General features: G+C 37.7%; 1 protein-coding gene across 1 annotated transcript in view; it reads left to right on the forward strand.

Moving 5' to 3' along the window:
* Positions 1-272: 272 nt before the first annotated feature.
* Positions 273-12,349, forward strand: part of PSMC6 (proteasome 26S subunit, ATPase 6) — a 22,032-nt gene continuing 9,955 nt past the window's right edge. The window contains exons 1-10 of the mRNA XM_007948336.2: positions 273-399; positions 1,373-1,452; positions 1,546-1,585; positions 1,820-1,872; positions 3,854-3,921; positions 4,163-4,277; positions 7,955-8,042; positions 11,117-11,178; positions 11,265-11,388; positions 11,752-11,813. Of these exons, the coding sequence (XP_007946527.1) occupies positions 273-399; positions 1,373-1,452; positions 1,546-1,585; positions 1,820-1,872; positions 3,854-3,921; positions 4,163-4,277; positions 7,955-8,042; positions 11,117-11,178; positions 11,265-11,388; positions 11,752-11,813 (819 nt within the window). The remainder of the gene's footprint in view (positions 400-1,372; positions 1,453-1,545; positions 1,586-1,819; positions 1,873-3,853; positions 3,922-4,162; positions 4,278-7,954; positions 8,043-11,116; positions 11,179-11,264; positions 11,389-11,751; positions 11,814-12,349) is intronic.

Below are 12,349 nucleotides of genomic sequence, written 5' to 3' on the forward strand. Positions count from 1 at the left end.
TGCACATTCTCTACTTCACTCCCATTTCAGTTTGTTACATTGCCTTTTTTGAATTCACAGAATCGGAAAAACCGAGGTAACAGCGCCCTGCTTTATCCAGCCTGGCCTGCAGGGGACGTTGTGGCTGGTGTCCTAGTTGAGCCGAGACGCAGCAATGGGAGAACTGGTATACAGAGGTGGGAGCCAACCGTAAGGGGCGGGGTCGTCCACTAACCCGCCCCTCCAAGGAGTCTCTCCTCCCTCGCCCCGCCCCTTCCCCCGCCCGGGCGGCCATGGCCATTCCCAGCATCCCCTATGAGCGACGGCTTCTCATCATGGCGGACCCTAGAGATAAGGCGCTTCAGGACTACCGCAAGAAGCTGCTGGAGCACAAGGAGATCGACGGCCGTCTCAAGGAGTGTGAGTGCACCGTTCTTTCCGCATAATCTCGTGCCTGGACACGCTTCTGCTACTGAAGAGAGGAGGCCTTTGGCTGAGCCCAGCAAGCTAGCCCAGAGGATGGGAAGGCCTTGGTCCAGGGACAAGGCGCTTTGTCATCCGGCCCTGAGCTTGGGGAGAAGCGTCTATTCGGGCATGGAAACGGCCCAATCTGGGCCGGGTGATAGAGAGAACATCCTCGTTCTGAGATGGAAGTGGAAAAGGACAAGAGGAAAAGTGGGGAAGAAGTGGGCCAAGAATAATTCCCAGGTTGGGGTGCAAAAAGGGCAGAACTGATGAAGTTCCGGGACCCGGAGAAGGGAAGAGGCTTGGGTCAAGGAAGCTCAAGCAAGAGATGAGACCTGGGTAGTTGGCTTGTTAGTGAAGTTGAAAACCGGACGCGGAGCTTAGGAGAGGAGTTCTTCGGTCATAATAGCCCTCCCTCGTTGTTTCCTCATGTTTCATGTTGCCCTGTATCAGGCACGCAAGTTTCTCTTACCTCGTTAGCTAAAGGGGCAGTTAAGATTTTTCGTAGTGCATCTTCACTGAAAAGCTGGAGTGGTTTAATTAAATGAAAGAAGACCGTGACCACTTTATTCTGTGGAGAACTGCACCTAGTGGGTTTATTTAGGGTAGAAGGCCAGAGTAATCCGGATGGATTACTGGTAGAGGGGTGAGAAAGGGTCTAACTCGTTTATCGTTCCGATCTGTAGGCAACATCTACTAAGAATATAACTTAAAATACATTGCCCATCAAATAAATAAAAATGCGGTGCTCACTCTGACATTTTGTTTTTAAACATGTCACATACTCATTATGTACTGCCTTATTCCTTTTGTGGTTTGATAATCATAGATATAAAAATTAAAGTGAATTAAGCTTAAGTGACAGATAGTGAGATAGACTCACTAAGATTATTCTTTAATTTAAAATGTGCAAATTATATTATTACAGTAAGGGAACAATTAAAGGAACTTACCAAGCAGTATGAAAAGTCTGAAAATGATCTGAAGGCCCTACAAAGTGTTGGGCAGGTAGGTAATGGAGTTTGAGGTGTAAGGGGTGGTGGTAGTTTGCTTTGTTTTTTAGCGGTTGGAAAAAACTAACACTTTTTTTTTCTTTCTTAGATTGTGGGTGAAGTACTTAAGCAATTAACTGAAGAAAAATGTAAGTGGATTAGATTGTTAATAAAAAAAGGGTCGAGCACCCACACACACACTTTTGAAATGCATATTAATTTAATGACATTATGAAGGGAGATGATACTGTTGTATAGACTAAGTTTTCCTTCAACTCTTGTCTTTGGAGTTGACTCCCCACTGATTGAACTCCCCACTGATGTGGATATATTTAAATTTTGCTTCATATTTTTCCATTTATTCTTTCATTTTCTTCCTCTAGTTATTGTTAAAGCTACGAATGGACCAAGATATGTTGTGGGTTGTCGTCGACAGGTAATACTTTATGTTTATGTAATGCTTATAATTGATAAATGCACCTTCATATGTTGTTGTATTTAATGTTTGAGGTAAGCAGGTCAGGCATCATGCCTGCAACCCTCCTAGATCTACCTAATAATTAGCAAAGCCTCGAGGGCAGTGAGTTTGGGTTTTTGTTTTTTTGTTTTAAACTTAAAGCCATGGGCTTTGACTTCTGGTTTTCTTCATATCCAATCTTCCACGTTGTCTCAGTGAGCTCTAAAAGGCATTGCCATCGAGTTGATTCCAACTCATTGCTGTCCTATGGGACAGAGTAGAACTCTAAAGGACCGGGTAGAGTTTCCAAAGCTGTGGTCTTTACATAAGCACACTGCCACATCTTTCTCTTAGAAAGAGGCTGATGGCTTCAAACTGCTGACCTTTCCTTTCAGTTAGCAGCTGAGCACTTAACTACTACTGCACCTACCAGGCTTCCTTCAGTTAGCTCAGCACACTTGAAAATCAAAGAGTTTTAGAACTAAAAAGACCTCACATTTTATTTTAGTTGTATTTTTTAGAGGGGACTTGGAAGTTTTAGATTCTGTCAATCACCTATCTTTCATATTTAAAATTGACAAATCAAAATAACTTATTTTATTTTACAGTTATCAAAAAACCATTTAAAAAATTAATCAAATCATTCAGTATATACTATCCCTACCCTATTCAGTCTATGTACTTCTCTTTATTTAGGAAGTGTCTTTAAGTAACATATTCCTATAAATTCATTAGAAGAGCTTTCTCTTGAGTATTTGTATCAGGTGTAGGTTTTAAAACATAGGTATGATGTGGCTGTAAAATGGAATTTAACTCAGGGACCAAATCTAATCTTAGAATTTTGCCTAGCTCATAAGTAAGGTGACATTTTCTGAATCAAAATATTAGATGCATGATCTGAAAAAGGATTTATATGCCCCTTTTAGAGTCCTTTGGATGCCACAAGTTGGCACTTCTAAGATACCTCATGGTTGTATGAGGACAGCAGAATATTTGAAAACTGGAAAATGTTAGAAAGGCCAGAATATATATTCTCTAAAGATGTAAATGTTGAGCTTCATATTGATACGTACGTATCTCTTTTTTTCTAAGTAACTCATTTACCTAGCAATGTTTCTTTTTGGTTAGCTTAATCCATTTTGTTAAACCCAGTGTTTTGCCTCACTTGCTTCTTTTTAAATGTCACTAATTTCAAAATTTGGAGCTCTTTGCAAAATCCTGTGAAGAGTGGTCAGTAATTTATATGACTTTGAAACTGTATGGGCAAGATGGTTATATTTAGTAGTTTTTAAAGGATCAAAAAGTAACTATTTTTGAAAAGTGCATCCTGACTGTGAGTGAATTCAGATAGTCTATCTAGTCTAGCTAAAAAAAGTACCCTGCTTAGATATGCCAATGAATTGCTTGTGAAAACGTGGTTGCTGTTTTTTTGTTTTGTATTTTAGCATTTTAATAACAGCATCTAAAGGGAAACAGTACGTTTTCCCTTGCTCACCTGTCCTGTAATCAAGTAACATGCATTCTTCCCAAAAGTTGTAGCTTTCCAAATAAATCTAACGGGTACATCTTTAAAACTCCTCCCCTTTCTCCCCCTCAAAAATGTTCACTAAGGGATTTCTCTATCATTTCCCAGAGTAAATATACTACAGTGCCTGGACCAAAATAATGAACAAACTGTATTAAATAGTGAACCTTTGAAAATCTGTTTCCTCAAAAACAAGGCCATTGCCACTTCAGACTTGGTGTGTCAGTGATTTTACATTTCATGCTGAGATTACACAAAAGGATATTCTTCAGAGGCAGATGGAAATAACTTTATTACTTTTACAATCCTTTATTCACATGGAGTTTTCTTTCTGGAGGGTGAAAATGATTATTTGGCTTCTAAATATTATGCTCTTCTTAAGTGTTTTTCTCTTTTTTAAGTGTTTGTGTAACACCTTTTGTTTTACAAAATTAGCTTGATAAAAGTAAGCTGAAGCCAGGAACAAGAGTTGCTTTGGATATGACTACACTAACTATCATGAGGTGCGTTTCTTATTCTATATGGTTTACATGTTACTGTCACAGAAGGAAAGTCTTACTCAAAATAGATACTTTTGAGATCACTGAATATATTGAACTTTTTCCTTTTACTAATTTTTAATTAGTTTAAGCATGTCTTCATAAGATCACCTATAGGTATTTGCATAATTGAGTTATTTATAGTGTATTAGTAGGCTCAGAGGAAATAACATCTTTTTTCAAAAAATACGTATCTGTCTTCCAGATATTTGCCAAGAGAAGTGGATCCACTGGTTTACAACATGTCTCATGAGGACCCTGGAAATGTTTCTTATTCTGAGATTGGAGGGCTGTCAGAACAGATTCGGGAATTAAGAGAGGTTGGTAGTTTATGCTTTATTTTCTGAACTTGTTGTTGGTAGGTGCTTGTCAAGTTGGTTCTGACTCAGTGACCCTGTGTATAACAGAACAAAACATTTCCCGTGCCATCCTCCGTCATTGCTATGTTTGATCCCATTGTTGCAGCCAATGTGTCAGTCATCTTGTTGGGGGTCTTACTCCTTTTTGTTGACCCTCTGCTTTACCAAGCGTGATGTCCTCCAGGGACTGGTTCCCTTCTGATAACACATCCAAAGTACGCAAGACAAAATCTTACCACCTTCTCTTTTAAGATATTTTGCAGCAGATTTGCCGGATGCCATACATCCTTTGATTTCTTGGCGACTGCTTCCATGAACGTTAATTGTAGACCCAAGTAAAATGAAATGCTGGGCAAGTTCGATCTTTTCTCTGTTTATCATGATATTGCTTAGTGGTCCAGTTGTGAGGATTTTTGTCTTCTTTATGTTGAGGCGTAATCCATACTGAGGGCTGCATTCTCTGATCTTCATCAGTGAGTGCTTAAAATCTTCACTTTCAACAAGCGAGGTTGTGTCATCTGCATATCACAAGTTGTTAATAAATCTTCCTCCAATCCTGGTGCTGTGTTCTTCTTCATATAATTGAAATCATACTAATTAATAAAATAGTACTACTTTAAAGACTCCTTTGAAGAGTAAGGTGTGCCTGACCCAAGCCACAGTCTTTTCAGAAGCTTTATATGCACGTGAGAGCTGGAGAGTGAATAAAGAAAACTGCAGAAGAATTGATGCATTTGAGTTATGGTTTTGAAACAAAGAATATTTCACGTACAGTGAATCTGCTAGAAGAACAAACAAATCTGTCTTGGAGGAAGTAGAAGTAGAGCGGAAAGCTCCTTAGAAGTGACAATGGCCAGACTTTGTCTCTTGTACTGTGGTCATCTTGTCAGAAGGGATTGATCCCTGCAGAAGAATATCATGCTTGGTAAAGCAGAGGTTCAGCAAAAAAAAAAGGAAGACCCTTAGTGAGATAGGTTGATACGTAGCTGTGACAGTGGGCTCAAGCATGGCACCAGTTGTGGGAATGGTGTTGGTACGGTGGCTACGATGGTGGGCTCAGGCATAGCAATGATTGTGAGGATGGTGCAGGACTAGGCAGTGTTTCCTTCTGTTGTGTATAGGGTTACTGTGAGTCAGAACCGACTTGAAGATGACGACGACAACAACAGCAGCAACAACAACTGCTTTTAGAATGCCTAAAGGAGAGAGAAATTGAATAAAAGTCACTCACTCAAATAGTTACTGAATATTACACATTTAATACCTGAGATATGCAGACGATACAACTTTGCTTGCTGAAAGTGAGGATGACTTAAGGCACCTACTGATGAAGGTTGAAGAATACAGTCTGCAGTATGGATTACATCTCAGCATAAAGAAAACAAAAATCCTCACAACTGGACCAATGAGCAGCATCACAATAAATGGAGAGAAGATTGAGGTTGTCAAGGAATTCACGTTGCTTGGTTCTATAAGCAATGCCAACGGAAGCAGCAGTCAGGACATTAGACAACGTGTAGCATTGGGAAAGTCAACTGCGAAGGAACTGTTTCAAGTGCTGAGGAGCAAGGATATCTCCTTGAGGACTAAGGTGCGCCTGACACAAGCCATGATATTTCCAATTGCCTGGTATGCATGTGAGAGCTGGACAGTGAATAGGGAAGATCGAAGAAGAGTTGATGCTTTTGAGTTGTGGTGCTGGCGAAGAATGCTGAAAGTACCGTGGACTGCTAAAAGAACTAACAGATCTGCCCTGGAGGAAGTGCAGCCAGAATGCTCCTTGGAAGCAAGAATGGCCAGACTTCGTCTCACCTATTTTGGTCATGTTGTAAGAAGGGACCATTCCCTGGAGAAGGATGTCATGCTTGGTAGGGTGGAGGGTCGATGAAAGCCTCGGGGGAGGCCTTCAGGGAGATGGATTGATACAGTGGCTGCGATGATGGGTTCAAGTATAGCAGGGATTGTGGGGCTGGTGCGGGATCGGGCAGTGTTTTGTTCTGCTGTGCATGGGGTCGCTATGAGTCGGAAACGACTCGACGGCACTTAACAACAACAACAACAACAATCTTGTTGAAAAAAGAATAGCACTGAATTTTCAGCTGTGATAGTTACTGGTGTTTAGAAAAACCTATCTCACTGAGGGTCTTCCTCTTTTTTCAGAGATAATTTGGTAGTAGAAAAAAATTAATAGATTATATAATCCAGTGCCCTTGGCATATGTAGTTTGATAAATCATATAAGGGTCAGAACACACGTGAATTCTGTGTGTGATGTCTTTTTCCCTGGAAACCACCCCCCCCCCATTATTGTTAGCTTCCCACCCTTGCAGCAGAGTAAATTACCTATGTCTTAAATATTTTATTTTGATAAAACTGTTTGCTACCACTTAAGAAAAATACTGGCTTTTGGAGTGGCTTAAATCTTAAGCTTTTGGAGATGAATTGAAATCAGAATTGCCTTCTTCATAGATGGCTTTCTAACAGTTTTTTTTAAAACATACTACATTATTCTATTGATTTCATCCTAATTTAGACTGGAACTATTTAGTAGTGAATGGGTATAGCAGAACGTTTTATGTTGTCTGATTTAAGCTCTGAGCCACTAGTTCCCATATTTCAGCACAATGATTTTTTCTCTGACTTTTATTTAAAATACATATTCCTAGGCCCTCTAAGTGGTTTTGATGATTGGGAGTAGGGCATGGAACTAACTTTAAAGAAGCATTCTAGGTGATTATGAAAATAAATTGTTCTTTTACTTGAGGAAGCACTGGCCTAAGTTTAAATAAAAAGTCTGTCTTCGTCTTGTATTTAATAAAGTACAAGAAAGAAAGATTAAATGCTTCATGGAACTTCGAAAACTGCTCCTACAGTGATTTGCTGCATTAGCCATAAAAGCACAAAGAATCTGAACATTCCTTCCCCAAAGTCCCCTCCCTTTTCCATATGTAACACTTTAGAATATTAATTTCTTAAACTTGGCTCGTCCAAATCACATCTTAGAGGCACAGCTATTTGATAGAAGTTTCTCTCTCAGGTTACTAGTACTGTAAATCATTTCAAAAGTTGGCCAGTCAACCCTCTATTTTTGATTCTCTGGTTTTCTTTCATTGAATCAAATTTGAAAGGACATTGAGAGCAGAACACTCTTTTATGGCTGCAGTGGTAAAATGCCAACATACGAGAATTTTATGTATCTTTTCTTCAGTGGCGATTAGTTTACCAAATCCATTCTCATATTCTGTAATTAGTTTGTATTATATTGCCAAATACAAAATAATACTGATCTTTTGATGTAAATGATTTTTTGTTGTTCTGATTTTTTTCATTGCGGTGTACTTCACATCCAATAAAGAGAACAGGTTTTAAGTGTTTCATTCACATGTGTTTTGACAAATTTATACCTGTATAAACACCACTTCAATCAAATGTGTGGTTTGTTAAATAGCTATTATTTAATTTTTTTAGATAAATTGAAAGAAATAAGACCTGAAGAAAAACTCTCATATAAATCATTTTAGGTAACATGGAATTCCAGAATTATTTTGAATCATGATGTATATAATTAACTGTTGATATTTTTCTTGAAATATATGAAAATCTTTTGTGACTTTAAAAAATATGCAACTTCTTTTCTAGGTAATAGAACTACCTCTTACAAACCCAGAATTGTTCCAGCGTGTAGGAATAATACCTCCAAAAGGCTGTTTGTTATATGGACCACCAGGTTGGTGTTGAACTATTTCTGCCCCACCAATAAATGAATGAGTTAAGGAATGAAAAACGAGGGGGAAGTTTAATGTGGACATTTTCAACTCCCATTCCATTTGAAGTAGGGATAGGGTAGAAGATGCGAATCTATTTTTCCTTCATGCATGCTTGGTCCTCTCTTGTCTCATTGTACGGGATGGTAGTGCAGCCGTCCTTAAAGATCTCTGGGATCCTGTGACCCTTTCAGAGCTATAAGGTCAAAACTGTTTTCATAATACTAGGTTGTTACTTACATTTTTCACTGTGTTGACATCTGTAAGGAGCCTTGGTGGCTCAGTAATTAAGTGTTCTGCTGCTGAATACAAGGTCAGCTGTTCAAAACCACCAGGTGCTTTGAGGGCAAAAGATGTGGCAGTATGCTTACATTAAAATTTACAGCCTTGAAAACCTTATGGGGTAGTTCCACTCTGTCTTATAGGATCACTGTGAATTAGAATTGACTTGATGGTTTGGTTAGGTTTTTGACATTCGTGCTAATAGTGAAATAGCAATGTAGGTAAAACTGCTGGTACTAGAGCATGAATCAGCTAAGTCAGTGGCATCAAATGGTACTGATAACCATTGTATCCTTGACTGCCACACATTTACAGTGTGGAAAAAATGCCAATTTCAGTTTTTCTTTTTCTTTTTGCCAATTTCACTTTTAAATGTTCTTTAACCGTTTTAAATGTTTCTTACTGGTGAAGCAGTAAAAATTAGTAATTTTATTAAATCTTGATCCTTGAGTAATGTCTTGAATTGAGTTTGATAAAATGGAAAATATGTATAAAAGTACTGCTGCTTCATGTTGAAGCAGGATAATTGTCTAGGAAAAGCACTTGTAAAGTCATTTAAGTTACCAGGTGAATTAGCTGCTTTTCATAGAATACCATGTTTACTTGAAAGGACGGTTTACAGTCTAATCATTCACACTTGGGTATTTGGCACCCGTTTTTTTAAAGATGAAAAGAGTGAGCTAGTCATTTTAAAGAAAGCAATTCACACCATCTTTTGCCAGTGATAAAATTAGAGCTTTTAAGCAAAAATGAGAAATTTTGAAAATGTATATCTGGTGTTATGAACTTGATACCTTCCTAATACTTAAATACGTAAAGACTTTTCTGATGACATGGGTGATATTATCAAATGTGATTTTTTTTTTTTAATGTTGGATAATGAAATATGTCAAAATTTAGAAGATAGACATAACTTAATTTTCAAATAACCAGTGCTTAATGTTATAAAATCATACATTGATGAAATATTCAATGTGCATAGTAGACCGATAGATGTTAATGTAACAGTAGTTTCCAGTGGAGTCCATGTTATAAGTAGAGTTTCATATGTTTCTAAACTTCTATGTTGAGTGTGATTAGAATAAAATTACAAGGAATATTTTGAATAAAACTTTTAGTATTGAAAGTAAAAGTGCTTTGGAGTTTTAAATGAAAATTCTATTTAGAATTTAGCTGCCAAAGGATTAACAATTCTTTTTTTTTTTTCTTTCAATTTTTACTGTGATTTGGGTGATAATTTACAGAGAGAATTCATTTTCTGTAAGCAGTTCATACACGTTTTGTTTCATGACATTGACTGCAATTCCCCACAATATAACAGCTCTCTTCCCACTTCTTCCTTGTTACCTCTTCCCTGTGTCCTTCCCTCCCGTGTACTGCAGCCCTCCCCCCCAAGCTGTCTCCCTGTGCAAACACTACCCTTCTGTTCTCCCATGATTGATGGCTCCTAGGAGTGTATCTACCTGGTGTAAATGTTCACCCTATTTGCTTATCTATTACTTGGCTGGAAGCCACAGGAGCAAGTTTAGTTCCAGACCTGAAGGGTAATTTGGGGCCATACTCTTAGTAGTCTTACTAGACTCTATCAGACCAACAAACCTAATCCTTTTTTTCTTTTATGATTTTCAGTTGTGTTTCACATTAGGGTTAACAGTTCTTTTTTTTTTTTTTTAATGAAATTTTATTTAGTACATTAAAATTATTCAGTCTGATTAAATGAGAAAAAATTGTTAATTTTTTTTTTCCTCAGGCACTTTTTTTTTTTCCTTAAATTGTGATTTGGGTGACAATTTACAGAGCAGATTCACTTTCCATACTGCAGTTCACATACATTCTGTCTCATGACATTGACTACAGTTCACCTCAATGCAACAGCTCCCCTCCCACTTCCTCTCGATAGTTGCCTCTTCCCTGTGTCCATCCCTCCATGCACGCCTGCCCCCTGAGCTGTCTCCCTGTGCATAAACAGCCCTTCCTTCTCCCATGATTGTTCTCTCCAAGGAGTGTATCTACCTCAGGTAAATGTTCAACTCATATGCCTGTCTTTTGTTTGGCTAGAAGCCACAGGTGTGGGGTCAGTTCCAGACCTGAAGGGCAGCTAGGGGCCATAGTCTCAGTGGTTCCACCAGGCTCTATCAGACCAGCAAATTTGGTCCCCCCTTTTTTTTTTCCTAAATGATTTTGAGTTTTGTTCCACATTGTTCTCCCTCTTTATCCAGGATCTCCTACATAGATCCCTCTCCGAGTGGTTGATAGTGGTAGTCAGGCACCATCTAGTTCTTCTGGTCTCATAGTCATAAGCTGCGGATCGCATGGTGTACCAGTCACTAGGCTAATTGTTTCCATGAATCTTTGGTTTTCTTCATTCTTCTTTGCTCTGGACGAGGAGAGACCCATTATTAATATCTAGATGGCTACTTGCAAGCTTTTAAGATCCCAGTCACTACTCACCAAAGTAGGAGGTGGAACAATGTTTTGTGTATTATGTTATGTCAGTGAACTTGATGTCCCCTTTGACTATGGTCCTGAGCTCACTGGTTCAACTACTCAACCCCTCTGAGTAGCTGGTTGTGACCAAGAAGTGACTACAACCTTGGCCCTTGTCAGCCCTACTATACACCTGGGAATTCTTACATATCATACAGATGCACTTGTAGGACCATTGTCTGCCAGTAGGGTTAACAATTCTTAAAAGGCTTTTGAAAATTTGTTTTACTTTCCATCTAATTAGGACTTCAACTTTTGTCATTCCTAGGTACAGGAAAAACACTCTTGGCACGAGCTGTTGCCAGCCAGCTGGACTGCAATTTCTTAAAGGTAAATGGAAGGTGCTTTTTGTGTTACTGAAATTAAATTTTATTTAAGTCATCTTATGTTTATCTTAATGTTTTTCCTTTAATTAGGTTGTGTCTAGTTCTATTGTAGACAAGTACATTGGTGAGAGTGCTCGTTTGATCAGAGAAATGTTTAATTATGCCAGGGACCATCAGCCATGCATCATTTTTATGGATGAAATAGATGCTATTGGTAAGAATAACATCTTTTAAAATTTATTTTAAATTTATTTTGAAAAAATTAGGAAATTATTTAAAATCTAAAGGCCTTTCTTTCCTTTTCACTTCTGATTGCTACTGTGTAGAGTGTATAGCACAGTAAATTAGTTACTAGTTTAAGAAGATTGTTAGGGAACTTGAATCAGTTTTAATAACCTTTGCCATTGACAAAATAAAAAACTGTAACCAAATCAATGCTAATTTTGTCAGTGTAATTCTTACTATTTAATTTTCATCTTAATGTTTTTAACCCCAGACACTATCACATTCTGTTTTCTTAAATTATGATAATGGAGGAATAGAGTAATGCATATAAGTTTTAAATTTATTATTTTAGGTGGTCGTCGTTTTTCTGAGGGTACTTCAGCTGATAGAGAAATTCAGAGAACCTTAATGGAGGTAATATTTGGTAGAAGGGGTTTATAAAGTAATCAGTGTTGATTAAATGAAGAATTGAACATTCCATATTTGTAGACCAAAATGTCTACAGTATTTCAAATAAAGAATGCATTTAAATGTGACGTTTGAAAATATTCATTGAACACATTTCTGTACCACAATCTCTAGTAAGAAAATAACTACTGGAAAATAATAGGAATAAATACAAAAGTCTAGTTGTTGTACATCTGTAGTAGTTATTTACTTTTTTTTTTTTTAGCAGATCAGCTATCATATATTTAAATTGTGGATTGAACTTTTATGTAGTGAATGTGCATCTTGAAGTTAGTTACAGTAAAACATTTTATAAATAGCAAACATTAAAACCATTGGTGATAATTGAGTTATAATTATGATGTTGCTCTAAAAATCACTCTTTTCTATAGTTATTGCTGAGATTGAGAGACAACTAAAATACCTAGTAGTTCTGTTAATCAAAGATGTAAGATGGCTGATGGGATGGTATTGTTGTTAGCTGCTGTCTGTTGTTGTTGTTG

The sequence above is a fragment of the Orycteropus afer genome, unplaced genomic scaffold (genome assembly GCF_000298275.1).
Source record: "Orycteropus afer afer isolate SDZICR_OR568_19922 unplaced genomic scaffold, OryAfe1.0 scaffold00214, whole genome shotgun sequence".
Lineage (NCBI taxonomy): Eukaryota > Metazoa > Chordata > Mammalia > Tubulidentata > Orycteropodidae > Orycteropus > Orycteropus afer.